Here is a 26,671-nt window from a genome sequence, read left to right on the forward strand (position 1 = left end):
CTGGACAGAAAGAGCCTCGGGGCAGGGACCACAGCACATTGCTAGGATGCATCAGATCAAAGCAAAAACTGATATGTGCTTCTGAGTCTACACAGTGCTGCTGCTGCTGCTCCCTGATTATCACTGTTATCATTTTTCTAGTGTTACTTAATAGTTGTTCTAAATATAAGATAATGCCAAGAAATCAATACCATGGGACCTAATTGTTTCTCCATCATCAGGAAATTAATTTTAAAAAGAGTCTTTAGTGCTGAGGGACCTGTTTCAGAGTAGAAACCTGAAATTTTCTACACAAGCTGAGTTCCTGCAAACTTTGCCTCCCACTGTGCTGACAGTTTCTGAGAAATTATTTTATTTCCCATTTTAGATGTTGGACAGTGACTCAGTATGCCCTGGAAATACTATCATTCTAGCAATTTTCTCATGTGGTAGCTCAGCTTAATGTCAGAGAAATGGGTAGTTATGAGACCAGACACTGTAACGTCGGACTTAGCTTCTAAAAATAAATGTTTGGTTAACTTTTAGTTGTCAACAACTTTTCTACTGCCACACACGCTAGAAAATGGAATAAGTGGCCTCGTGCAATTCTAGGCACTCTGCACGGTCGACTGAAGTATCTATTGAAGATGAAATTTGCTAGTAATACAAATAAATCCTGTGGCCACTCTTGCCATGTAGTGTGTATGCCCTACTGTGTAGAAGTTTGGGAGCAGAAGACTGACCTGTTTACCAAGAAGAGTAAGTGAGTAATTGTGGGTCTAGATAGGCCTTGCTAGCATGCCTGATTCCTCAAATGTCTCCTTTCTGGCTCTAGGCTAGGCAGGTTAACCTTTTTCCCTCTTAGTTTCCTCTGTAAAAGGGGTATAATGTTTGCCTCCTGTATCACAGTGGGGTTTTTGAGACTTGATTGTCTGCAAAGTAGTTTTAAAGCCTATAAATGCAAAGTATTATTCCTATTTTCTATGTGAAAGGCAATTGAAATCATGTGCAGAGCCTTTCACAGCAGGCACAGTGGTTATTTGCAATGAAGGATATTTCTGCACCTTTGTACGGAAACGAAGAAAAGACTTCTCTTAAATGTGTGGCTATTAAAAACAGTTAACTTTTAGTGTTTACGTAGTGTTTTATATTTTCAGAGCCCTCTTACGAATCCGAACTAAATACTTCATAAAGTCTCTGAAAGGCGTACGGCAATATCCTGCTTTTATGGACATTTCCCCATATTCACAGAGGGAGAAAGTAACTCAGCTGAGCTCACGTGGGTAGCAGCCACATGGCTTTCTGCTCCATTGGTTTGTGTCTTGATGAAGTGACAGAGGAATAGCTAGGTACCTGTACTGAGGAGATAGAAAGGTTGTCTCAGAGATGGAGAATGAATTGGTTAACTAAGTCATATGGTTTTAAGGATTAATTAGTTTTAGGACAGTGAGGTATATATACATGCTAGCCTTGAGGAACGGTGCAGCGTTCTGACCTTTTCTGGATCTAAGTACTTCAGTGGGCTGTAGGATGAAATGTGGCCTGCTGTCTCATGTGCTGAGTATGTGCTTAGAGCAGGAATAGACAGTGCCTTGCCATGGCATAAGTCCCTGTTTTATTTTGTTGCCAAACACGGGGAAAGGCCAGTGAGATCAGGCACGACTACTAGCGTTCTGAGCTCGTCTGTCACTGAAGCATCTGCATGTTTTATGGTGAACCAGATGCAAAGAATGTGGGAAATGAGAAAGAGAATAAATGTTGTTGCCCAGTATTTGGGGTTGTTCAACCATTTTCCTTTGGTGTTCAATCTGGCATGTTTCAGCTGACATTTGGTGGCCATGTTATGCCTCATTCAGTTTTAGAAGGCTGTAAAACAAACTCATTTATGAAAAAAGCTGTTTTGCAGCTGGAATCAGGCTATCTCCATACAGTAATTCCAGCTGTTGGGAGTTTATGAGACGAGAAGCCAGGAATGGAAACATGCAAACATCCAAAGAAGCCGCAGCAGATACGACACCGCATACATGAAGCCCATATACAGAATATGTATGGAATAATATTTTAGCAGTGAGTTTAATCTGGCCACGAAGGCACTTCAGTTGTGATGTACGGACTACCATTTTGTGATATGTAGATTGGACCAGAGTTATATAGGTATAGTTGTATTAACTTTGGAGCAACTATGTTGATTTACTAACAGCTGGGAGTACAGATCAGAGTCTAACATAGTGTTTGCCATCTGGGGTTCTCAAGCAACAACTAGAAAACTGAGTAAATCACAGAGTAGCCTCTTCTATTCTGTTACTCCCTGCCTGCCTAAAACAATTTCACATTGAACCTAATTGTGGTGTTCCAGTGACTTTACAGTTAGCTCTAGGGGAATCGACACCTTATACTTGCTGGTGTGTAGGAGAGCTTGGACTGGTGTATGCTAACTAGCCTTACCATTTTTTGATACTTTCTTTTGTGAGACATTGATTCTGAGCAAACAGAGATTTTACTTCTCATATAACAAGGTATCCGTGTGTGAGTTCTTCTAAAGAAGCAGGAAGAGGAATGCAGTAACAGAACAGCTCAGGTAAATGACACCCCACAGTGGATATCCATCCATTTCGGGGGAGGTTTGCTGTAGCTTTCCAAGTGGGATGTTGCTGATTGGGGTTGTGTGTGCACAGACACCACCAATGATGTGGGACTGGTCAGAAAGGACTGTTGGCAGTATAGGTAGAGAGCAAAGACAGGTGTCAGAATGGGTTGGTTGTGAACATGCATCCTCACAGATACAAAGTAGAAGTAATGTTGAAAACCTACTCCTGATTTTTCCCAGAAGGATTTCTTGGTATATCACATCATATTTTTCTTGGAGAGAGGTTTTTTCCTGTTTCTCTTACGCTCTGCACAAGAGGCAGCTGTTCACTCCTCCTCAGCAATGAATACATACAAGGTCTGTGTGCGAAGTTCAATATACAAGGTCCAGAGCACTGTGATGACAGTGAGCAAGACAGCTACACTGAGCTTTTGCTGATGAGAGTTTATTGCTGTTGGTTTCATATCAGCTCATATCTGCCTCAGCTGTTCTGCAGATGCCTTTCTTCCCCAACACTGATTTTCCACTTGAGTTGCAGGAGACTGTGATTCCTGGGCAAAGGTGTGCAGCTTTCCTCAGACCTGTGTGATTGCCACTGGATAGGTTTAGATTGGCAGAAGCCCAAGAGATTTGAGTGCTAGGAAAACCGTGAGGACTCATAAATCAGGGGACTACGAGGTTGAATATAAAAACTTACCTGACACAAGGGAGCAACCTGGCAACTGCCTGACACAGGTTGAGTCTGGGGTTTGCTGTGGGATGTGAACCCCCACGTGCATGTGCATGTATGTAGGCAAATATCAGCTGGGTAGTTGCACTTCTAGTGCTCTAGCCATGTTCTCGGTGTTGGCTGTTCACCTGTGAACACCCATGATTTCTGCTCCCTTTGTGCCTCCTATCCAACAAGTTCAAAGTACTCTAATGCTAAGGACTGCAACTTGTGGCCTTCAGCTGAACGTGGGCAATGAGTTGTTTTCACCTAAAGTGTGGGTTAGTTTAAGTGGCCTAATGTCAGCCTTTGGCACACTCTGATCAAAGAATTTGCCAGCTTGATTTGATGGCTTGAACTCATATTACCTGTGTTCCCCTGGGGGTTACTGTGGATGAGCTCTTCCACACTGATTTCCCACGCAGGCCTGCTTGCCCCCGGCATGTGCAATTCAGTTGGCTCATTCTTCTTTCATAGGGACACTGGTGGGACCTCTAAATCTGCCCGCAAGGGAGGAAGGCAGGGACTTCTGTGTGCAAGCAGTGAAAGGACCGTAACAATGCTTCTGAATAGCTGGTACTCACCATGCAGATGGGGAAACCAAACCTTGCTTGGGTTAATTAACATGCCCAAGTCCAAAGAGTGAGTTGGTGCTGAAGTGGGGAAGTGAGCCCAGAGGTTTTGACACGCAGTGGTCTGTGCTTCCTCTTAAAAGGAGAAGTTGTGATGGCACCTGTCAGGTCTGAGGGTTATTGTGTGAGGCCATCCAAACCGCCAAATCCAAGTTTCAGTGCGTCTTTCAGTTTTCCTTTGTGCCTGTTGCGCTGGGTTGCCAGAGGCACTCTGAGGGAAAATGGCACATCTGGGTGACCTCCTGGGAGCTGCTGGGCACCACGGGTGAGCCTAGGCCAGGAGCTGGAGTTGGGATGTCTTTCAAGGGATGCTACAGAATGACGTTGCCTTGCTGGCTGGGATGCGCAGGCACGGGGCAGCGAGCAAAGCAAACATGGGTTGGTTTGTGTGTGTGTGTGTTTGCACATCAGAGCGCAACTGCCTTGTCTGTGCGAGGGAAAGGGGACAGCCGGTGGTCAGTAGCCGCCTTTAGTAAAATGTTATCTCAATTAATCGTTTAGTTGTGTTGTTTATTAGGGGACAGCACTGTCCACACAGCATCAGAGTTTATCCCCTACCTTGTCTTAGTCCAAAGGCTAAGGCAGCCTGGCGATGGAGCAAGTCCAAAATTCCTCCTGTGGACAGCACTGAGAGAGCAAACCTCAAGAAAGGCTTTGAGTGTAGCTCAAGGCATAGTCAGCCCTGCTTGTTTGATCTCTCCCTGTTCTCACTCTCTTGTCACCACAACACACACCAGTACTTGCTGATTCATATTCCCTTCTCCTCACTCGACATCTCTCTCTTGCATCTTCTAATGTGTAAGAAGGAATTTATGTAGCTGGCTGGCTTCTGTTGAAAGCGTCGGGCACCTTGCAGGATTGACCTTCAGCATTTCCCTCCCTTGCTGTTCATGTTTTAACATGAGTATGTTTTAACCTAGAAGCGACAGGTCAAGACCATGGCCAGGCCTCCGTCGTGTTTGATGCTCTGTTGACCCAGCAGTGTTTGCCCTGGTTATTTCTTGCAGCAGTGAGTTTCAGCAGTCCATTGCTATTTCCTTTCCTGTTTCCGCAGCACCCTGATCAATGTTACCAGCAGTCCTTCCAAGAGACTGTTAGAATCGCCAGTTTCTGCAGTCCCCTGCGTTGTGAAAGGCCATTGCATATATCCATTGCTGTCTTTACCTGGGTCATTTGCAAATCTGCTGGTGCCACGTATGCAGATCAGCATCTTGGGAGACCTGCCAATTTTCCCATCAGTTTGTGAGCTGGTTTTGTCCCTGTCTTTGCTTTGGAGGGTTTCCCGATGTCATTCAGTGTCTAGGGAGCTGCTGGCTTTCTTGAGCACCTTTGTTTGCTTGTGCTGGGACACTGGCACTTGTGCAGCTGGGGCAGCTGATCTGTGTGTATTTGCCGTATTGTTTGCTCTTGTCACGCCATGTGTCCTCTAATTACACTGTCCTGGATGAGTGCCAGCAGGAGGAGGACAAGACGTACGGAACAATGTGAGATGGCAAGGAGAGGCTTTAGTCGTGCACGAGGGAAGACTTCATCCTGCCCTTTTAGCGAACGCTTAATATTCCCAGGAATATCCAAAGTGCTCTCCTTGTTCTCAGCGAGCTGGGGCCTGGCTGTGAGCGGTTGCAAATAGCCACTCGCTGCCTTGCACATGAAGCTCTGCATGGTGTGAACACGTGGCTGTTTTCACATAGGTCTTCCCTCCGTATGAGTGCTGTCCTTGATGCCAAGTCACCTTTGAGCCACGAAGCACTTACTGATCCCACCTAAAGCTCTCTTATCGACTGCGACAAATCCACCTTTGAAAACTGAACTAATGCTATGTGATGACTCAGAAATATCAAGAGCTTTTTTTGTTTGTTTTGAACCATAAATGGTTCTGTTTGAGGTTTACCTAGGGTCAAGCTACAAACTTCAGAGCCAAATTTTGAATGTGCTCGTGTTTGGGGCTTAGCTCATTATAAGGAGGCCAGTCCTTAACTGGGATACATAATCAGATTTGAATTTCATCTCAGAGCCAAGAACTGATCTGTAACTTCTACAGTTCTGCATTTTCTGTAAAGTACGTATTTATAGTCAATGTAACACTGCCACATGACTGGTAAACAAGCAAGTCCCAAAAGTAAACACCAATAAAACAGGAAAGCTTTGGACAGGATTTACATCATCGAAGTATCCCTGAATATTTTCAATTATTATCTTTTGTCTAATTTGTCATAGTCTTTTTTGTTTCTTTGGTTCTTTTTAATTGACTTTGTACAGATTTCTTTTAATGTGAGCTATACACCATGTTTACTGGCATTATGTGTCAGGGAAAAATATGCATCTGATTTGGAGGGAAATCCTGTTCAGGCATGAAGATAAAGCAAGGTTTGTGTAGTAGGTGCAAATTAGTTTTATTTTCATCCTTTGCCTTAGAGTGAGTGTAGTATTTATGTGGGAATAGGTGGTGCTCGTTTCTAGTGCAAAACCAGTGTTGATCCTCCTAAACTGAGTAAAAGTAGCTGAAAATTAGCTGAAAATCCCAGGGAAAAGTAAAGAAGGATTTGGGGGGCATGTTACAGGCTGGGGAATGCAACTTTTGCTTTTTGTATCTTCACATGTGATCTTGCCAAAATTTCTAGCGTGCTCATAGCTCTCCGTCTTCATTGCTGCTCCGCTTTTTTTGACTTGTGATCATCTCAGCTTCATTAATAACAACTAACCCCTTTCATCACTCTGTCTCTCTGTTTATTTAGAGCTTGACCTTTTGAGTGTTTGCCCTAACAGTTTCTCTTTGTGAAATGTTCAACCGCCAAAAATAAGTTCCAAGAAAGGGAATGTTATTTTTCTCTTGCATACTTGCAGCCTTCAGAAGATGTGCCCGCGCACCTGCTTGTCCAAAGGAGCGCACCCAGCTGCTCTTGCCTGTTTTGGGGCGCCCAGAGCTTAGGAGATGGTGCCCTGTAATGAATGTTAACAATCGTGATTTGGCCTGGAGGGTAGCATTAGGATGTATTGGCAGCAGTGATCGCAAGGGGGTCCAGTACTTAGTTTGACATCCCCTTTGAAAAATCCCCTCTCAAGGATGCGTTACTAAACACAGTTTCTCCAGAGCTAGCTACGTACATGAACAGCGTTTTCTACCATTTGTGGGGCTGGCTATGTGAGAGATCTGGCAGAACTTGCAGCGTTTAGAAGAACAAGAGAAATATTGTCTCTTTATTTCCTTACAGCACGTAAAAAGCAAACAAAAGGCAGAGAGATCTTCCATATAGAAGAGCCTGCACATTTCCAGTTTTCTCTAATCCTTGGCTACAGTCAGAAATAAAATGTAGTTACGTTAACCGAGCAGCAAGATCTTGGTTCGGCAGTCGTTCTAGAGGTGAATATGTTGCCCTCTGAACCATTGATAAAATTTCCTGTACGAAGAAGAGAAGGTGGAAAGTTTCAGCATACAAGACACCCACCCACATTTCCTCCTTCAGCAGACAGGAACAGCAGGAAAAAGCAGAAACTCTGACCAAAGTAGAGGAGCAAGCACTGAAAAAGCACAGGAGCCCTGCTCTTCCCAGAGCAAACCAAAACTGGGGAATGAAAGACTCAGAGAAAGCAGGACACTGAGGATTCATGTCTACCACAAACAAAAGCAGCTTTGAAACGGTTATTGCACAGGACAGCACTTCAGGTACCCCACTGCTCAGGATAAGGCTAGAGTGATTCTGAAGGGTTTTGACAGAGCTCTAGCATGCGACTCTTCTGCTACGTGTGAGAGAAACAAGAAACCACAGGGAAATGACTGCAAACAAAGCTTTTTGTCAAAAGCTTTGAGAAACCTTCCTGTCTTTGTCTTTTCCAAACTTGTCATGTCAACTTGAGCCATTGCTATTCCTAAATCTGTTACACTACAAAACACAGCACACGTGCAAGCTGCTGAGCTGCTGTTTAATGAAGCATAGTTTCCTATCGCCTGCGAGACGGTTTTTACAGACATGACGTTTGCACTTTGGTTTGGTTACGAGAGCCCAGCCCTGAGCTCAGGAGGCTGCAACATCTTCAAGCAAGGGACAGTCTTTCTGTTATTTCTGCACCTCATTTAGCAACCCTCTTGACTTTACTAAGACCGATCAGATGAAAGCTATGGTCAGATTCCACCTCTCTGGCCCCGAGAAGAGCTATGAGAAGTTACTCTTTGCGGTATGTGGTGTCACCATTCAGCTGCACTGTCACCTGCACTGTTGTAACCACACGGTGCAGGAAACAACAATGCATTAAAAAGAGAAAACATGCTGCTCCCGTCACAGTCATTTCAGGCCCAAAGCCTGGTCTGCCCGTGTCCTCTGGTGCGTAACAGCTTTCACTGGCTGTGGGTTCTGGCACCCGCCTTGCGCTCAGGTTTCTCAACATTCAATCTGTTGGTTAAGGGCCACGTTTAATTTAAGTCCTGTAGGATTTGCAGCTGGCCAGGTTGCTCACGCTGAAATATGTGAGTGCTGTGCCTGGCAGGGCCCTGTGATCCATCTGCGAGAGCCAGTAACCTCCTGGGTGTCACTTGCCCCATCCCTGTGCCTAGACAGGGCCGGGCTCTTCCTCCTCATGCTGGTGCTGATGCTATTTCCCAGTATCTCTGGGTTAGGCTGTAAGGTTGTTGTTCATTTTGTTCCTTCCCCTTAATTCATTATGTCTTAGACTGTCCAAGGCATGCTGTCTTTCTTTGCACTTGGTTAGAGTAGGTTTGGCTTTGCTCACTGCATTTATATGGACTTTTCCTTCCTGGTTTTCTGGCTGCAGTTTGCACCCCCAGAATCCATGATTTATTCCCCTGTCTGCAGCTTCAGTCGCTTCTTTACTGTGCTCCCCACTCTTCTCATTTTTGACACCGCCTCTGTTCAGATGTCTGGGTGGACCTCGGCATGACTGCCACCAGTTGGCCCCGGGTGTTTATCTTCAGCCTCATACATCCACCGCCTGCTTTTGTCCATGGTGAGAACCCACCACTCCCTCCACGTTGCTGCTGTTCTGCACTGACAGGCATGCTGATAGGGTTTGGGGCAAAGCCGAGCAAATTAAGCAGGAAGATTCACACCCAATGGATTTTGTTGGGGTTTGGGTCATGTTATGGGGACAGACCGAAGAATTTAGCACCCAACATGCCACTAGTGTGCTGAAAGCAAAATTTTAACAATGTGGTCACCACCCTAACGGCTCCATCACAGGACAGCGGCTCCGTAATGCAGCATCCAAGCCGGGCAGCCTCTGCCCTGCTTGCTTTTTGGTGGCATTACAAAAAGGGTGCTTTGGAGATGGGCAGTCGTAGTAGCCCAGCTCCATGCATCTGTGACCTTCATTAGGGATGGGGCATCTTTTCTTACGTGCCAGGTACCGCAGCAATGGGAAGCATGGAACAAATGGGGCGATGCTGACTAACAGTTACAGGGAAAGTGGGGGGCACCCAGTGACCGTGTGGAAGAGACAGGAAAAGAGAGTAGGGAAACTCCCCTGTGACAATGGAATACAATTAATAGGTCCCTGCAGCTGTCTCCCCTTTCTGGCTATGCTTTCCCTCTTGATTTCCAGCATGGAGAGCAGCAGAGGAAGCCAAAAGTCTTTCCTGCTGGCGGAGAGGAGCAATTTGGACATCTCTGCCAAAAATGTACGTTCTTGAGGGAACAGCCAGATGCCTTGGCGTCACCCAAGATGCCTCAGTTCATTGAATCTTAGAAATGTAAAGGCTGGGAGCGATGGAGACTATCTCATCCCTTTCCTGTCAGTGACACAGGATTAAGTGTATCCCAGGGAGCAGCTCCTGGCAAAGGCCACTTCTAGTTGGGAATCCCGCTGTTGCTACCAAATATCTGCTGGGCTCCTGACACGAGTTCCTGCTGGTGCGGTGCCAGGAGGACACCCAGGCTCTCCTGGCATACATTTGTCAAGGCAGCCCTCTCAAGGTGTTTCCTCCATGCCAAGTCTGATACCAGTAGAGATGCGGGCCTGCCCTGGGGGCGGCGAGCTGTGGTGTTTTTAGAAGCAGATTTGGGAGGGTTTGAGACCTGGGCTGCCTTGTCTTCTCTGTTCTTAAAAAGTAGGAAATCTGCAGTTCTGTTGCCAAATGGGGATATTTATTTTTTTTTTTCTGCAATATAAAATCAATGCCTTGAACTCTAGTTTCGCAAACACAAGTTAGAAGCTCATCTTTCTTATTAGAAATAACTGTGCAGTGAGAGAGTGATACTGCAGCTGTAACACATTGCAATCTCTCTTCTCGTTTTCCTTTCCTTTGAGGCCAATTTTTTCTCTCTGGCACCCAGCATTAGACATATACATCTATATTTGGCTACTAAAGAAGCAGCCCGAGGTATGATTTTCCATAACACAGTGCATTTGACTTCAATAGGGGCGGCAGGGACACAGCAGTTCAGAAAAGCTGACCTCTGATTTAGTGTTTACAGATGCGTTTCAAAGCTTGACTTCAGGCACGTGAATTTGAAAATGTTTGACCTAAAGTACTTTTCCCCTTTCAGTTTATTGTCAGCTCTTATCTGGTCGTTACTGTAGCAGGTCACCACATTATCCCTTAGCAGCAGCCATCAGTAAGTGTCAATTCCCAGCAAATGAATTCAGCAGCTTGCCAATATAGTGGTTTTTTATGATGGCTATTTAAAGATGACAAAAATCATAAATCTTCCAGGCTTGTCATTGAGAGTTTATATTGAGTTTGTTGATGAAACAACATCACAGCTCAGCTGAAGAGGAACTGCAGGGTTTGAAGAAGCAAAAGGCTTTTGATAGTGTGCAGTAGTCCAAGAAATTGAAGATAAAAACCAACTTGCTGGCATTTTGACCATATTCCTTATTCGTGGTCAGAGTGAGAGCTTCTCTTCGCACCCCTGAGAGAGTTGAGTGTTTTCCAGCCCCTAGAGAGGTCAACCACCACGTACAGCAAGGGGATGTTTTTGAGCCTGGGGGTTAGAGAAGGGGAATTAAGACCCGGAGGGTGGCAGTGGGGGCGAGTGCAATCTCCCTGAGCACAGCAGCGTTTCTTTCTCTCCCTCTTCACATCCTGCAGTGGAAAGTTCCATTGCAATATTGTTGTTTTACAATTGCAAATTTTATTTGCTGAGGAAAGTTTGAATCTTGTGGACGTTTTGATAACGGCCAATAAAATCTCCTCCGTAAATCTGTTTGGTGAATCCCCTGGTTTCCATTTGCATTCTCATCCTCTGTGTAGGCCAATGGCTCTCATTGGCACTTACTTATTTTGCAGTCAACGAGCTGACTAGCAGAGTTTATGGAGTAATTGCAGCATTATGCAACAAGTGGGAAGGTTTATGGCTTTGGGTAGAACGAAGATATAATTGTAACAACTAATATAACTGCTTTAGCAACCACCATAACACCAGGTTGGTCCATAAAACTCCAAATTGGATTGAAAATAAAGTGTCTAAAAAGTGTGTTTCAGGAATAAACCTCTATTTAACAGAGAGGAATGGATTTTAGCTGGGTTTAGCTGTTGAAGTTATTTTAGGTATCATTCCCTTTTTCTTGAAAATCAGGGATTTGCTGATCCTCCAAGCTTCAGCTGACTGCTGTGTCTGAAAACTGTGGCGCAGTGCTTCTGCGGTAGTATATTTATCAGTCAAAGTAAAGTTAAATGTAATAGTAATATCTTTTGTTATAAAATGGTTATCTTGTGTATCTTGTATATTCATTCAGTGGAACAGTCACTCTTGTGTTTTCTGAAAAAAAAAAGCCCTAATCTTCAGAGATAAAATCAGACCCTGAGATAAATCCAATTCCCGATTGTGCTAGTCTCTGAAGAGAAATTATGGTTTGAAAACCTGGCCCTTGGCTAAATGCCCATTGACTCTGGCTGAGCCAAAATTTCACCTGTGATATAGTAAGCACCAATGTTTTTACTTTAAGTGAAACAGAGCCACATCGGAGGCCCTTTAAGTGTCCTTGTATTTTTCAATCTTCCTGCAAATTACATTCTCATACTTGACCAGAGCCCCTATAAAACATGTATGCGCTAAATCAAAAAACTAGCAGCACAGAATTGTCTTATGTCTTGGTATAGAGTGCGGAGCCATTCTTTCCTTTTTGCCTTGTTGTCTCAGAGGATCACAGCTCCAGTGCCTGGATGCTGTCGTCCTCTGAGATGAGTTTAGAAACACAAGCCCAAGGTGAAATTTCCTCCTCTATATTAGCCACAAAGACAAGTGACTCGATCTTCTAAATGCTGTTCTGGTAGCACTTCCAGCTCACTTCATTGAGCTGCCCAGATTCATGATTTAGATGCTTTATAGGGGGGTGGGTGTTTATATAGCTATACTATCTGTATATGTGTATATTGTATGTATTATACATATGAATACTATATACTTGGGACTATATTCTTGAAAAATCTTGGTCGTGTTTTACCAGCAGCTGAAAAGCTGGTACCCAAAGCAGAGCATGGAGAGGGTACGTCAAAAGGTCTGAGATTGAAGGAGGGGAAATGGGATGTCGCAAGCACACCCAAGAGAAAGAAGTAGAAGTAATGTAAGTTTAATGCAAAGGATTTCAAAACATTGACCTCTTGTGCATCAGCCCTAAAGCCCTTAGTAGGTTTTGCAAGTGTTTTTGGTACTGCCAGTTCCTCAGTTGGGTTTATTTTAAACTACCAAGCAAAACTACAAAGCATTTTCTGTGTAATTGCTAGAGGGTCTCAGAAAACTAATTTCTACAGCAGAGTGCACTGAACTGTGACACTGGGCCGAAGAGAGCTGCAGTAGGTTGCTACCCTGTACGTGGAACAGCACACACAGTAGCACAGCGCAGACTACTCGCCTGTGCTGGGTATTAGCCATGCTAACAATAATGTGTTCTGCAAATCTCTCTCTAGTCATGCGTATTTTAAAATGTCATTTTAATAACTGAAAGCTTAATGCTAAACTTCCAAACTTTTAGTGTTGTTTACACAACATACAAATTAGACCAATTTTGACAAGCCCTGAACCTTTGTCAGGTGCAGTTATGAGCTTGCTCTGTAACAGCACTGGACTTTCAGGAATTGCAATAAATAAATTAATGAAATTAAAAGCCCTGTGGTGAACTCCAACCAGGGCAGTGGATCAACTGGAGGCTGTCTGCCTGCTGCAGAACACCACTCCATCTTCTCTGATGAATCACCGAGTTGTGCGTGGCATTAATAAACATGAGCCAGAGAGCAAAAAAGGTGTTATCTAGATGTAATGAACTCCTGAACTGACTTGTGACAAGTGGCATGCTGACAAGGTGTCATCAACTATGAAGTAAGGCAGGCCCCCTCACCTCTGAAGCCCAGTGATAGGTATCACAAAGCCACTGTTATCTGAACCATTATCTGTGGAGCCAGCCGTGCGTGGTTGCCCCATTAACATTTCATGTGTAAAGAGAAGAGGCTGCGAATGCTTAAAAGTCTCCCAGTGGCTAAACTGCAAAGCTTTTATATTTTCTTTAATTGAAGACTTAGCACACAGGCCTGTGTGCGCACATAATCTTCAGCCTGGAGATTTCAAGCTGTTAGGTAAATGAAATATTTCAATGAGAACTTTTTGGGTTTTGTCACTGGATACTGTTAGCCCTTAGTAAATTAGGAATAAATACTTGCAAAGAGAGTTTAATTTTTCTTTAGCACTATTTTCTGATGGCAGCTGGACAGATAATGCATCCACAAAGCGGAACTCCTTTATAAAGAAGTGCAAGTAGAAGCTCTTCTGAGGCTTGCAGGCAAAACCCTGCAGCTCCATAGCAGTAGTCTGCAGTATTTCAAGCAGTGAGAAGATAATGGTCACTCTGAAAGGTAATAAATGGATTTGAATGGTGGGATTTCAAAACCAAGCACCGTTCCAACTATTGTGACCACATCTGATTGCAGCAGCGTCATGCTGAAGGGAGGCCTGAATTATAGGCACACTTGAAGCGTTTGGGCATCCTTCTGGTTGTAAAAAAAAAATGGTTTTAGAGTGGGGGTAATTAATCTGCACCTGCCCACTGCAGGAATTGCTAAAAAGGTATAGGGCAGTTGTGAACCAGGCATCTTGTGGGCAGGAGGCTGATTCTTTCAGTGTATGGGCACTTATAGAACACAGGTATTTTGGTTCACTTTTTTTCTTCCCCTTTTGCAATTAAGTGAATATGGTTGTCTCCAGTATTCTTTAGCCCACCTTGGAAACAGTGGGCTGCTCTGATTGTCAAAGGGTGTTCAGTAGTTTTAAAAAGCCCAGTTCCTTCGAAATGTCAGGCAGTGAGATGTGTCAATGTCTTCAGCAAATGTTGGTTTAGGTTTTCGAATGTGATTTGAGGTACTGTGAGCTGTTAATTAACTTATTTTTTAGTCTGTCCTGCCCTCTTGTGAACCCAGATGTTCTGCTTAAACCCTGAGAAGGGGAAAGTGAACCTGACCAGTGTGTCTATAGGTGACAGACTTGCAAAAAAAGTAATGCAAACTGCAGAAATTGAGAGAAGTCTGCTGTGTCTTTCATCCTGCTCCTGCATTCCTTCAACATGGACAAGTCTTTAAATGCATGTCTCTTCTGAAATTGCCCATTTCCCTTTCCCACCTTGTAAGGGCTCATGCTAGCCACCACTATCCACTCAGCCCCTGACTTGAGCTCCAGCTGTTTTGATCCTTCCTGCTTGGTGAGTTTATAACAGGAACAAAACCTACTGAAGGAAGAGAGATGAGGGGATGTGGCTGGAGGTGCCCTGCGGCTCACCACCACGGCTCTTTCAGCGTCGGACCAAGCTCTGCGGTAGGATGGGGCCAGCACAGGAGAGAGAAAACTACAAGCCACCATAGGCAGCAGCAGGACTTCCAGAGGCGTGCAACATTGGGCCATCCTTGCTGAGGTCTGAGAGGGTTTTGCCACAGGTATTAGCAGCACCAGCAAAGGGCCATAAGAAGAAATCACAGTAGCTTCCTTGGGTAAGAGCTTCCACGGAATTTGGTTTTAGGTGGATGGGGACTGCAAGAGTGTGCTCCTTTGATGGTAATTCAGATAACCTAGTGGAAACTTAAATATTCACTTATAAACCAGTATAAAAATAATACTCCCCATCTGTTTAACTAGTCTTGGTCTGTCTTGTAACAGTTCACTGACCATCTGTTACTGTGGCGTAGAGACAGACATTATGAATCCACTTGACTGTATGCTTTTCAGATTTCAGTTTATTTTTGGTTGCTAGTACATATGGACCATGTTCTGTTACTCTCCATGTGTTTGTTCACAAGGACTTCTCAGCACAAATTTCCCTGGGAGGGGTGTTTCAGAATGGGGGAAGAAGGGGAAGAAAAGCAATTAATTTTCTCCTTCAACAATCATAAATAGTTTCTAATTTGGATCCCATCTCACTGTCTTTTCCCCCAGCAAGTTGTGTGGATGGATGAAGCAGCTAAGGGAGGGTGGTAACCCAGATGTGATTATTGAAGTCGCTGTCAGGCACGCATAGTAAAACTCAGACAAAATGAATCATTTCAGAGTTCTCTTATCGGTGTTTCTTCTCTCCCCCCTCTTTCATAGGCTTAAAGGTTGGGCAGGTTGTTCAGGCACACACCCACTACCTCAGTGCTCGTTAGTCTCCATATCCAACAGGTGCTGTAAATTAGAATTGTCCTTAACTGGTTGGATGCATTTGCAGGACCTGCTGATGAGACATGCTCTTGGTTTCAGCTGTGATGCTCTCAGTTTTATTAGTGATGCTGTGAGGAGCCCAAGTCAGAGTAGTCTCTGCACCAGGCAAAGATCAGGGAGAAGTGGCTCTTTTCCAGGTGCAAACAGCGTTATGAAAGGGAGCTGGTATTTGGTTGGGCTTCTTCATGCAGCAGAGCACCATTTTTTGCCACATCTGTGGTGTGCAGTGGTTTTATTGACCCTTACTGAGTTCAGTCTTGGTGAAATGCATTGCAGGCAAATTTTTCCTAAGATCATAATGTTGTTCCTTGTGGACAGCTTCCAGGCAGGGCCTTCATAGTCCAGCAGAGCTGGAAGGGGTGTTGTGTGCCAGAACTGGCTTTTCTTCCTGCTTCTGTTTTACAACAGGGTAACTTCATTCACGTCTGTAGTACTCCTGCCTTTGGGTGGCATGAGATGGAAGTGAAACTTCCACAGCCTAAGCAGCTATGAGCTAGGCAGCCGTGCAGCTGCTAGGCGATTCAGCTAAATGTTGTCATAGTCTCCATTCCTTTGATGGAAGCATTTTAGAAAGGCTATGCTGGTGACACAGGTATGTTCCAAGGGTTAGTCTGTACTTGTTCCTATTGCTCATAAAATGTTTTGTGCTTTCTCTCTAAGTTAGCTTATTTAGACTAGCAATAGCATCCGTCCAGGCATCACCCGGCACTCCAAAAGAATCAAGTTCAGTTCTAGATCAGCTATAAGCCATCATGACTCCTTTTGTCAGGAAACCCTTTTAGCACACACAAATTCTATGGGGAAAAATACACCCATGATAAATGTTGCGCTGGGAGAAGCAACGTGAACATCTAAATGGAGCAGTGCTGCAGCAAACCGCTGTTTCCAGACTGGGAAAGTGTTTCAGGGTCCTGCCAGGGCCCACGATATTACTGACTGTTGAGCAAAAGGAGTGGGCTCCTGTGCAGTGTGGAGAAGCAATCAAATCACTGTCTTCGGGAACTGATAGCAGTTCTGTGTGCGTAACTATAACAGACATGTAGACCAAACAGGATTATGGTTCTGCATTAATTATCAGCTAATTAGCCCCCTTGGTTTTAGACAAGGCCTACTTTATAAAAATCAGGTGAAAGGATTTCTTGCATATATTACTTACCAAAGCTTTGTTAACACCTCACCACCCTTAATCCCCCTCCATTCTTATTTGTATGTGGTAATCTATCTGAATTAGCAGTGGTATGACCCATTCAGACTGCCAGCTTATAGAAATTACTGAAATGAGGCGCCAAAGTAATGTAAGGACAAATGCCTCCCCGTACAGATTGGCATGAACACTGGAGGCAGCATTTGAGCGTAATATTGACTAATTATTTAACCATGAGTGGCAGCTTTGAACATTGTGTTCTTTTTGCTTCGCTTCCCGCATTTACTGTGAATCTAATTAGGAAGGGAACAAGTATTTCTTCTCAGGTCGCTGAAAACACAGCAGCTAGCTTTGGGAAAGTGCATGGGATGCAAAGTGGAGGCAGCCGTGAACTGTGTGTCAGCTCGTTCTCGTACCAGAGCTAGTACTAGCATGCTAGCACTAGTACTCACTGAGCAGAGAGAGCAGGTGCCGGCAGGGATCTGGTCTGAAAATCGGAAAGCTGCTGCTAAGAGAAAAATAGATCTTGGTCTAAAAATGTATAGTTTGAAATGAGCCACTCAGATTATTAGCAACGTGATTCTTTTTTCCCCTCCTTTGGCAGAGGGCTTGGCCTTTTAATGATGATGCTTTCTGTGGTGTTAACAAGAAGTGTCCCCAGTTGGATGTTTTTCAGTAGGGGCATGTGTATCAAGAGACATGACCCCTAAAAGAGGAATGTAAGCTTCTGGCATTTACTCCGAGTGCAAAATCTCTCTGATGCAGACAGAAATTTTTCTGGATTTAAAGGACTATATATGTACAGTAAACAGCTGGATCCCCTGAATGATAGGAGACAGTTTTCAGTTGCTTGAGAAGGCAGGCGGTCATCTTATTCTTTCCATTGCCACTATCTTTTGAAAAATAATAGATTTCAACTTTTAAAGAGCTGAACCAATAAACGTGGCGGTAAGGTGGCAACTAATGTTTAGGTGCTGCACTGAAATTTGTGACACCCTGGGCAATGAGACATGTATCTAAAAAGAAATTTGAGTCTGATCCTATTTATTCTGCAGCCCCTAGCGAAAAGGACTGTCTGTTCAAGTGGGTTTATGTACAGTAAAGTCAGACTCATGACATGGACCTCAATGGAGACTTGTGTCCCAGAGTTACCCTGGACTAACCTCTCTTTGTACCGAGTTGTAGGCTTGATGTCTCAGCTTTTACTTGAAAAGTATACTGTTGAGGTGGCCTTGTGCATCACCTCAGTCCTTTGGAGTAAGCCTGTCTTCACTGTTGGATTTGTCGGGTTCAGAGAACATGGTTTTAGCTCAGCCCAGAGGTAAGCTGTGAAACTTGAGTCTGTGCATCCTCTCTGGCCATGTGCATACTGCTGGGATCTCCAAGGGCACCTGGCTGCCGCAGCTCGTTGTGCGGCTGCCAGCTCAGCCTCTCTATGTCTTGTAGGGTTTCTCTTCCATAAGCAAAAAGTCACCTGGAAGAATTTGCTTGGCCCTCAGGCTCATTCAGAGTTGTGGGAAGCAGCTGGAAGGCAGCAAGTGCCTCAGTGGTGGAGCAAAGCTTCCTGGATTGCTAACCAGGCTCCAACCTCCCCCCAGCAAGCCTGGCTGCACACACCTATCCTTTTGTGGGAGATTAGCACAGTAGTTGTGGCAGGCCAAGGACACTGTTGGGTAAAAGACCACGTTGCTACTGCCCTGAGGTGCATTATTGGAGGCTGGAGTCACATGCAGTATAAAAATATCCTCTTACTCTTTCATCTGGAGTCAGATGATGCCAGGCTATTATATTAAACGCAGTGTTGCAGTATGTACTCTATGGATGACTTTGTGAATAATACTTTTTTCCACAATAAATTAGGTGGAAATCCCCTAGCTCTAGACCAGGGTGTTAATACCAGCCGTAGCCCTTGCTTCCTTTCCATTAAGCTTTATTGAGTTAGCTATGGTTGTTACTTGCTGATTTTCCTCTGCGAGAAATCTACTGGCTGTCTTTCCTGGAAGTGCCCAATGGATGATTTTAACTACAGAGGTTATTGAGACATGCCAAGACCAAGATGTCAAGGTTGGCCTTGAGCATTTGTCTCTGTACTACTGGAAAATTTATTTCTGAAGTATTATATTCTGAAGATTGCCAAAAATCCATTAGATAACTTTATGTCCTCTGTTCCTGGTTATTTCCAAAGTCTGCTACAGGGCTCTGATCCCAAAACACACTTTTAATAAACTTGCAATTGCTTTATTTGTTTTAATTTAAGGTACCATTTCTGCAAACACATAGTTGTACCGCTTTCTGTTTGCCCTTGATGCTGAGTTGGTTGTGCATATTAATTAAGGGCCATTAGAGCAAGTGCAGAGCAGTGCAAAATGTGACTGAGCACATGTGCTGTGCTGCAGTCTGCAGTATTCTGTGTTGCACCACTTCTTGATGGGATTTGAAAAATTACAGGTGAAAACATACTCTTCCTTTATTAGCCACTATTATTAGAACCATATGGCTTGAGCTGAAGAATAAAGAGTGCCTGGCATGTATCAGCGTGGCATGTCTCTGCAGATGAATATAATTTTTGAAATGTAGATTAAAGGGGAAATGAAGGTGGGCTAGTGGTGTTCACACAATTGCTCTAGGAGGTGCTGGCACTATTTCTCATTTTTAAGGTCATGCCACAGGGTCACAGGAGGATAACACAGTGGTGCAGGGTGAGTTCTCTATAGGAATGCGGATGTACTGGCGTACACGTGCATTCAACTTTTTGTATTCCCTCATAAAAAGAATCATCCTTGTTTGTGTAGAGGTGAACAAATGATACATAACGCTAATCTGTGGAGGATATTTGCATATTGGTGTGCCACTGCTGTGCTGCTGACTGAAGTTCAAGATGAGACCTTGACCATCCTTGCCTGGCTTGTCATGAGATAAGAAAGCATGCTGTCACACTGGGTAAGAGTCTCTGGTTTTGAGAAGAAACATAAATCCTCCTATCTCAAAGCAATCTAATTACAAATTACCTGGAGTCAAGGAGGAATTAGTCCTTTGACATACTATTTGGTATTTTATTGTTTTATGCTTCTTGTATTTTTTACCACTTCATCATCAGGTGATGGTCCCTCTTGAAGACAGGACCCTACAGTGGGGTAGAAACTGCAGATCTGGTCTGCCCTGGGGATTACATGAGTTTCCCCTTGTCTAGAAGGTTTTGTGAGTACAAGCACTGTGGACACCCAAGATTTGTGCTGTGCTATTGCTAGGAAAATGGAATGATGCTTCCTCAGTCTCCAGAATTAACGTGTCTAATAGGTCCTCAAACACATTATTTTCCTCCTTCTAGGGACAAGTAGGTTTATTAAGGAATGTCTCAAAATCACTTTCAAATCCGTTCTCTTTGTTATTTCCTAGAGTTAAACAAGCTTGTTAGGTGTCTCCTCTCTGCCGCTTTTAGAGCTTAATTAATTCCCTGTTGGTACTGAAGGACATTTGACCAGGCCTGCAGCCTTGGTGTTTGAGTACAGATCTAGGGAACCAGCCACTGCTCCACTCTTGCGCTGTCTCCTTGTGCGGCCAGAGGCTCCAGCAATAGGCAGCATCCCGGAGCGAACGAGATCTGATTGCAGTCTGTCACCCAGCTGCCATCGCATGAGGGCTTCATCGATCCGACAGCAGCCACCACCAGCCTAGCATCAACTAGTAACTAAAAATAATGCAGAGTGGAAGAAAACACCTAACATCTAAATAGAAATCTCTGATGCCTCAGTAGGGAGCATTGCATTTCCTAATCATTCAGTAAAATTGTTTAAAGATTGATTAATCCTGGAAAGTCTTTTGTTTCCATATTGGTCACTGGTCTGTCCTTGCCCTAGCTGTTTCTTGAGAAGGCAGAAGTTTCCTTTTCCTTCCTTCCCAGGTCTCCAGCAGCCCTTCCCTTGCTTCTGTGCCTTTTCTCATAAGCCCTGCTGCCCCCTGGAGCGGTGGGAGCACCATGCGGTGCCCAGCCACGTTCCCAGAGCCGCGCTGGCTCCTGCAACGACCTCCCAAAGGAGGTTGCAGCACATTAGGGCAAGAGGAGGGGTCCAGAGGGCACAGCATGGCATTCAGGGCACTGTATCTTGCCAGCTGCAAGTCGGCACAGCTCCCATGAAGTCAAACCGTGGAGTTGCACCACCTGGGCTTGCCACCCACCCTTAATCGTAGCACAGGTTGGATGAAATAACACACAGACATGGGGAAAATGGCAATAGTGGTTTTTTCCCCCAACCCGTCAGCTGGCTGCCTTTGAAAATCAAAGGCTGGAGAGATTTCTTTCGTCGGGAACACATGCCAAGCAATCGTGCTCCATTGTTGCCGGCAGATTTGTTTTTGCACACTTCAGACAGGAAGAATGGCACTCTCGGGGCGAAGAAGCTGGCACAGCGCGAGTGAGGTGGGAAGAGGGGGAAGAGCCAGCAAGTGGCAGCGAAATCGGCGGCGGCTTCGCGACGTTCCCTAGCAACCCGCGCCCCGGAGAGCCGCTTGCAATGTCTCCTCTTTATCGGCGCAGCTGCATGTGATGTACTAGCCTCGCCGTGGTCTGGCTCGCGCTATTTTGGGTTTAAAAACCGAAGCGTGTGATTGCAGCACTGTCGTGGGCATAAGGACTTTGGATTGCTCTCTTGCACAGATGGGAGCAATTCACGAGGAGGGTTGGGAAAGTGACTTTCTGTTCTTGCTTGAAAGTTGTCTGGTACCAGCTAGTAAATACTGTCTTGTGGCTTGAAGACTTCGCGATGAGTAGTTTAGATAGCTCCCCTACCATTTGTTTACCCCATAAGGTGGTATTGCAGGGAGGGCTTGCATGGATGTTTCTGGAGTAACTTCTTTCCTTCCATCCACTGCAGACACACGTGGGTCTTCCTACAACAGACACGTGGAGCATTTTGCTGTCTGGGGCACCTACGCTGATTTTCTGAATGCTTCCTCGCCTGCCGTTTCCCTGCTCCTGGCCAGACTCACTGCATCCTGTCTAGTTAATGGGGATTCAGCACTGACTTGCTGGAGGAGCATTCCTGTGGACCAGGACAAAAGAAGCCCTCTATTGGTCTAACACAAATATTTACAGCCCATACATTGTGCATTCTGAATGTGAGCTGCCTCATGCTCCTGAAGTCTCAGCTTAGAGATACAGCATCTTGGAGATGGTAAAAGAAGGGCAGTCACTGTGCTTGTTTAGGACCCAGCTGCTTTGTCATACCATTTCTGAACAAAGTTTCTTTGATTTAGCATCTGGAACAAAACCATAAAGTAACTTAATACTGCACATGAGCTTCCTTTCCTGTAAGCAGCTTCAGCCCTGTAGATGATCCATAGGGCCTTGAGCTGGCTTTGCTCCACTCTGTTGCAGAATATGTCACAATTGCTATCGCAGTCACAGAAGCATAAACAGTAAGGCTGGAACAGGCTTGAAGATCTGTCTGCTGCTCAGAGACAGGATCAACTCTGCGTAAGCCATTCTTCACAAATATTTGTTTGTTCCTACTCTGGAAAGCCACAGTGATGGAAATCACAGACTCTCCCCAGGCAATCTCTTCCAGCACTTTGCTGGCCTCACTGATTCTCCTCCACGTGTCAAACCCTCTAAAGTGTGTGAGTGATGTCTCCTTCACAGGGAGGGGGCCTGAAACCCCTACTTAATAGTGTAAAACTATTTTTCTATAGCTCTCCATGCTCCCTTCCTGCAGAGGGGCAGGAAGGGAGCATGGAGAGCAGAATACATAGTTTTGAGGGAAAGAAGAGGAAGGAGTCTGCAAAGTGATGTTCACAACTTTTTTTCTAGGTATGCTTTTGAAATTTGCTTGGCTCTTGGGAGCAAGGGTAGGTGAGAAAGGAGATGGAGGAGGCATGGTTGCTCTGCAGTCCTCTCCAAGAGGGAACCAGCTCCTCAAAAGGAGCAAGGAGAGAGGAGGCCCTGAAAAGCAGGTTAGTCTGAGCTGGGAGGTGGTAGCAGGAGTCCATGAAAGCCAGACTGAGAGGGGCCCCATAGTTGGGGACAAGGACTTTCACTAAGTAAGTCCTAGAGTATCACCTGCAAGGAAGCGGGATTTAATCACCCATATCCCCAGAGACTGGAGTCTTTGCAGTGATTGCTCTTGGTCTGGGAGCCATTTTTCTCCCTGTCTTGTATGTTCCTGTGAAAGGCAGATGCAGCTGAGGGCTCAGGGGGCTGCAGTTAGTCTGACCCAGGCTTGGACAGCCGTGTTGACTCAAATAGTGCCTCTCGACCAGCCGATGTACACCTGAGTACATTGCTCACTTTGGCACGCTGAGCTAGATTCTGCGCTGCTGTGTAAATCAGCGAGTTCCCTGGAGCGACTCTGATCTGCACCATCTGAATGTCTAGCCCGTCCTTTTCAAGTAAATTCTGCAAGCAGAATTATATATATATCTCTTTGTTTTTCCCCTTCAGCCTTTGCTCAGTCAACCTGCAAGCTGCTTAATCATAAAAACAGAAGGGAGCTGCTGCTGTTGTTGTGGTTGGACAGGACATGAAAATGTTTCACAGACAAAGTGATCTTTTTAATACATCAAAGTGGTCCAGGCGCAATGTTGTATCCTGCCACAGCCCTCGGCCTCCTCTGCTCTAATTGCACACGCCACTGCCTCTTTTGGTTCCCTCCATTCTTCATGAAGTACTGCTTGACCAATTAGCGAGATAAGTTCGTCTCTAGCCCAGGAGGTATGTGGACAGCCTTCTTAGCTGCATCTCTGTGCATGGAGGAATGTTTTGACAGCTAAACATGGATCTTGTTGAGCTGTCAGTTCTGCTAACTCTCCCAAGTGTCTCTTATTTATTGAGCCATCAGCATCTTCCTGACCTCCTCAAAGTCAGGCCCAGCCTCACACGAAAGATGGCACAGAAATACAACTTGAGCATGGCCTTCTGAGCAAGGCAAGTTTCTTCAAGCATTTGATGCCTTGAACAGAGCAGATCATTAGGTCTGTATGTCAGTGCAGCGGCTGCGCCCTCAGGCTGGCAGCAGCCTTGGAGGCTGCAGCTGGGGAAATTCAGATTCCCTTCCTTAGTGCACAGCCTGGTTTGGCTGCCAAGATCTTGGGGCTTTTTAAGAGGCTGATGGCAAAGCAGAGGATGAAGGAAAGCAGTAAAATGGCTCTGAATCCAGGGAACCCCGTATCCCCTTCTGGCTCCAGCACCGAGCAGGGAATTTCTTCTCCTTGCTTTTTATTCCTAACCTGATCTGGCTTGGAGACCATAGGTACTTCTGCAGCGCACAGCACAATCCCCACAGCACAAGCACCTATGCACTTACCATCTGGAGCGTCATGACCACAAAGTAGTTTTCCATGTGGCTGGAAAGTGTGTCTGTGACAGACGAGGGATCACACACTAGATGCAGCAGGGGAAGCAGGGGGGGGAGCATGTGACATTTGAACCCCATATAACCCTTCCATGTGGGAATGAAGTGAGACTGAGGGTGTAGTGCTCTGCTCTGGGTGCCCGCCATTCCTGATGCCCCAGCAAAAACTTACACACACGTCTCCAGAAGCATCAAACCAACCCCGTAGTCTGAAACCAGTGGGTTTTGGTTAGCATTGGGTAATTCTTGTACAAGGGAGCTGATTCAGTAAAATGAGCTGATGCTGATACACCTCATTTGCTCTTTCTTTCCTGCTTACTCCCTGCTCTGAGGATGCTGTTAGTCCATCCTTCCATTTCATCCAGCTCCTTTGCACATTAGTCTTCCCTAAGTCCTTCATGCCGTGGGTGTACTTAGCCCTCTCTCTGTGGGCTCTTGCCAGCTCTGGAAGCTCCTAGCTGCTTTGCACTTTCTTTTCCTTCCTCTCTGCCTTATCCCATCCTCTCCTCTGTCTTCCGTCTTCCCCTCTTCCTGCCAGCACTTCTGTCTTGCCTTTGTAGTTCTGTCTTTTTCAGTTGTTCTACTTGCGCTGGAAAAGGCTAATTTGCTCTTTCCCCATGTTGCTAGAGCCCTCATTCTAGCTCTGACCTTGATGTCTCTGTTCCCATGACTCTTCTCCTCCAAGGGCTATCTCCTGCCCTCTCCGCAAGCAGGGTGTGAGTAACATCCACAACTGCTGTGAGTAGCACAGCCAACTTGGATCTTCGCTCCTGTTTCAGCAGGTTGTAAGGAGAAGGTTGAGACCCTTTGAATATCGAAGAGCCGCAGTGAAACTTCTGCAGCACTTTTTGTTAGCCCATAACCCCTGCTGCTTTGCCTCCCTGCCGCGATTTGGCCACCAGGTGGGACGTGCTGGGTCCTCAGCCTGTGGTTCTCTCTGAGGGAAAATCAGTCCTCGGCTCTTCCTGCCCTTTTCTCAGCTCCCACCTCTTTCTCACTGTGGGAAATTCCTGAGCAGGAACAGTGTTTCAAGGGAGACTTGGAGCTTTTATCTGAGTAATACTTAACTGCCCTGGACTGTATTACAGGAGAATTATGACTTTGTTGAGAAATTTCTACTGCTGTGAGCCAAATGAGAGATCATTTTCATAAGTACATTGGGTGAAATAAATGATAATCTAGATGACGGGCGTTTGCCCTGGCCTTTTTCCCCCAAGTGCAGTATAGAATTTGGCACTACTTTGTTCCGAAAATATTATTTCTGATTATTCTTGGGTAATTGATAGTGAAACATGTACAAATCTCTTCTAAATCAGTAGTGCTCAGGCTATCAAGATGACGTTCACTGGGGGCTGCAGCCCTTCACTCTCTCCTCCTTCTTTTCTTACATATTACTCCCTCTGCTCCTGAAAGCACTGTTTGATTTCACCGCCTTTTTCCTTACTGCCAACGTGTCATCCTCTGCCTGACAGTGCTCAGCATCACAGTGGCACTTGCAAGTACAGCTAATGGCCTTGTGGATGCAGGCTGCACCACGAACTCGCTGTCGAATACTTTCCCAGACTCTAATGCGGGCAAGTAGCATTAGGTTTGCAAGCAAACTGCCCGCTTTTGGTGGATACCTCTATTTCACAAAAAGTGTGAGAGGTGTTTAAATTTTTAATCACCAGTCATTATGATCAACTCCAGTCTGGTAATTTTGTGAAGAGGCCATTCTCCTAGCTTGGGCTGGAGGTAACAGAGGGGCCAGGGCCTGCTGATCGAAGTGGTACGTGTAAGCTGCTAGGACCCTCAACGCTGACGGTCCGGGCTATTGCTCCTCATGAATTAAATAACACATCTTTGCAAATGGTACTTGACACGATGTTAGATGGCTAAGCTGGGATTCAGGCAACCTAGAGATACCTGCAGAGGGCTCTTCATGAGGAGAATTAATTGTTTGAAATGTGGTAAAGCTTCAGTCTCTTAAAGGTGTATAAACCAATTCATCAACAAAACCATCCACATAGATGTTATAAAATATAGAGATGCTCTGACTGAGGCAGAAATTAGAGGATGAATTCTGATCCTCGCTGTCTTGAGCTGTGTCAGTAGCCTTTTAATACTCTTCTACAGTCTTTCACCACAAGTCCTTGAGGTGCAAGCAAATGAGCTCTCCCTCTGACTTTAAAGAATAGCAATCTTCTCATTATTATTTGCAAATTCTCTTTTCTCTCGCATCAGTAGAAGTGGTGTCATTTTGAATATTTTTTTTGTCCTCCTTGAAGCACGCCTCAGCTGAGGGGCAAGCACAGTCGATGGCGTGGGCAGAATCCAGATGTCTGGACTCTTGTTGAGTTTCTACCTCCTTTCCCCTGACTCAGTCACCTAAGAGACTGAAAGTCAAATGAAGGATCGTACTCAGCACTTACACTCTCTGACGTGTGCGGAGGTCCCCATCCGCTTTCCAAAGGAACTTGTACTCATTTTGTTAAAAGGGGTTGGGACCCTTCAGTAAGTACTTCAAGAAACACGGCCTGTGCAAAGCTGAAAGAAAAACAGTAAAGCTCTTAGAGTCAAAGCAGCTACACAGGGAGAAAACAGAGCAAGTAATTCTGGGATCAGAACATGAGAAAAATGGAGAAATCTTCCTGTCCTGAGATAT

The 26,671-nt window shown here is 45.2% G+C and overlaps 1 protein-coding gene across 1 annotated transcript in view; it reads left to right on the plus strand.

Moving 5' to 3' along the window:
- The window catches only part of LPP (LIM domain containing preferred translocation partner in lipoma), a 211,591-nt gene that overhangs the window by 100,441 nt on the left and 84,479 nt on the right, over positions 1 to 26,671 (plus strand). Inside the window, exon 5 of the mRNA XM_009883357.1 lies at positions 25,590 to 25,615. Coding sequence (XP_009881659.1) covers positions 25,590 to 25,615 — 26 coding nt within the window. The remainder of the gene's footprint in view (positions 1 to 25,589; positions 25,616 to 26,671) is intronic.

The sequence above is a fragment of the Charadrius vociferus genome, unplaced genomic scaffold, assembly GCF_000708025.1.
Source record: "Charadrius vociferus isolate BGI_N301 unplaced genomic scaffold, ASM70802v2 scaffold214, whole genome shotgun sequence".
Taxonomy (NCBI): Eukaryota; Metazoa; Chordata; class Aves; order Charadriiformes; family Charadriidae; genus Charadrius; species Charadrius vociferus.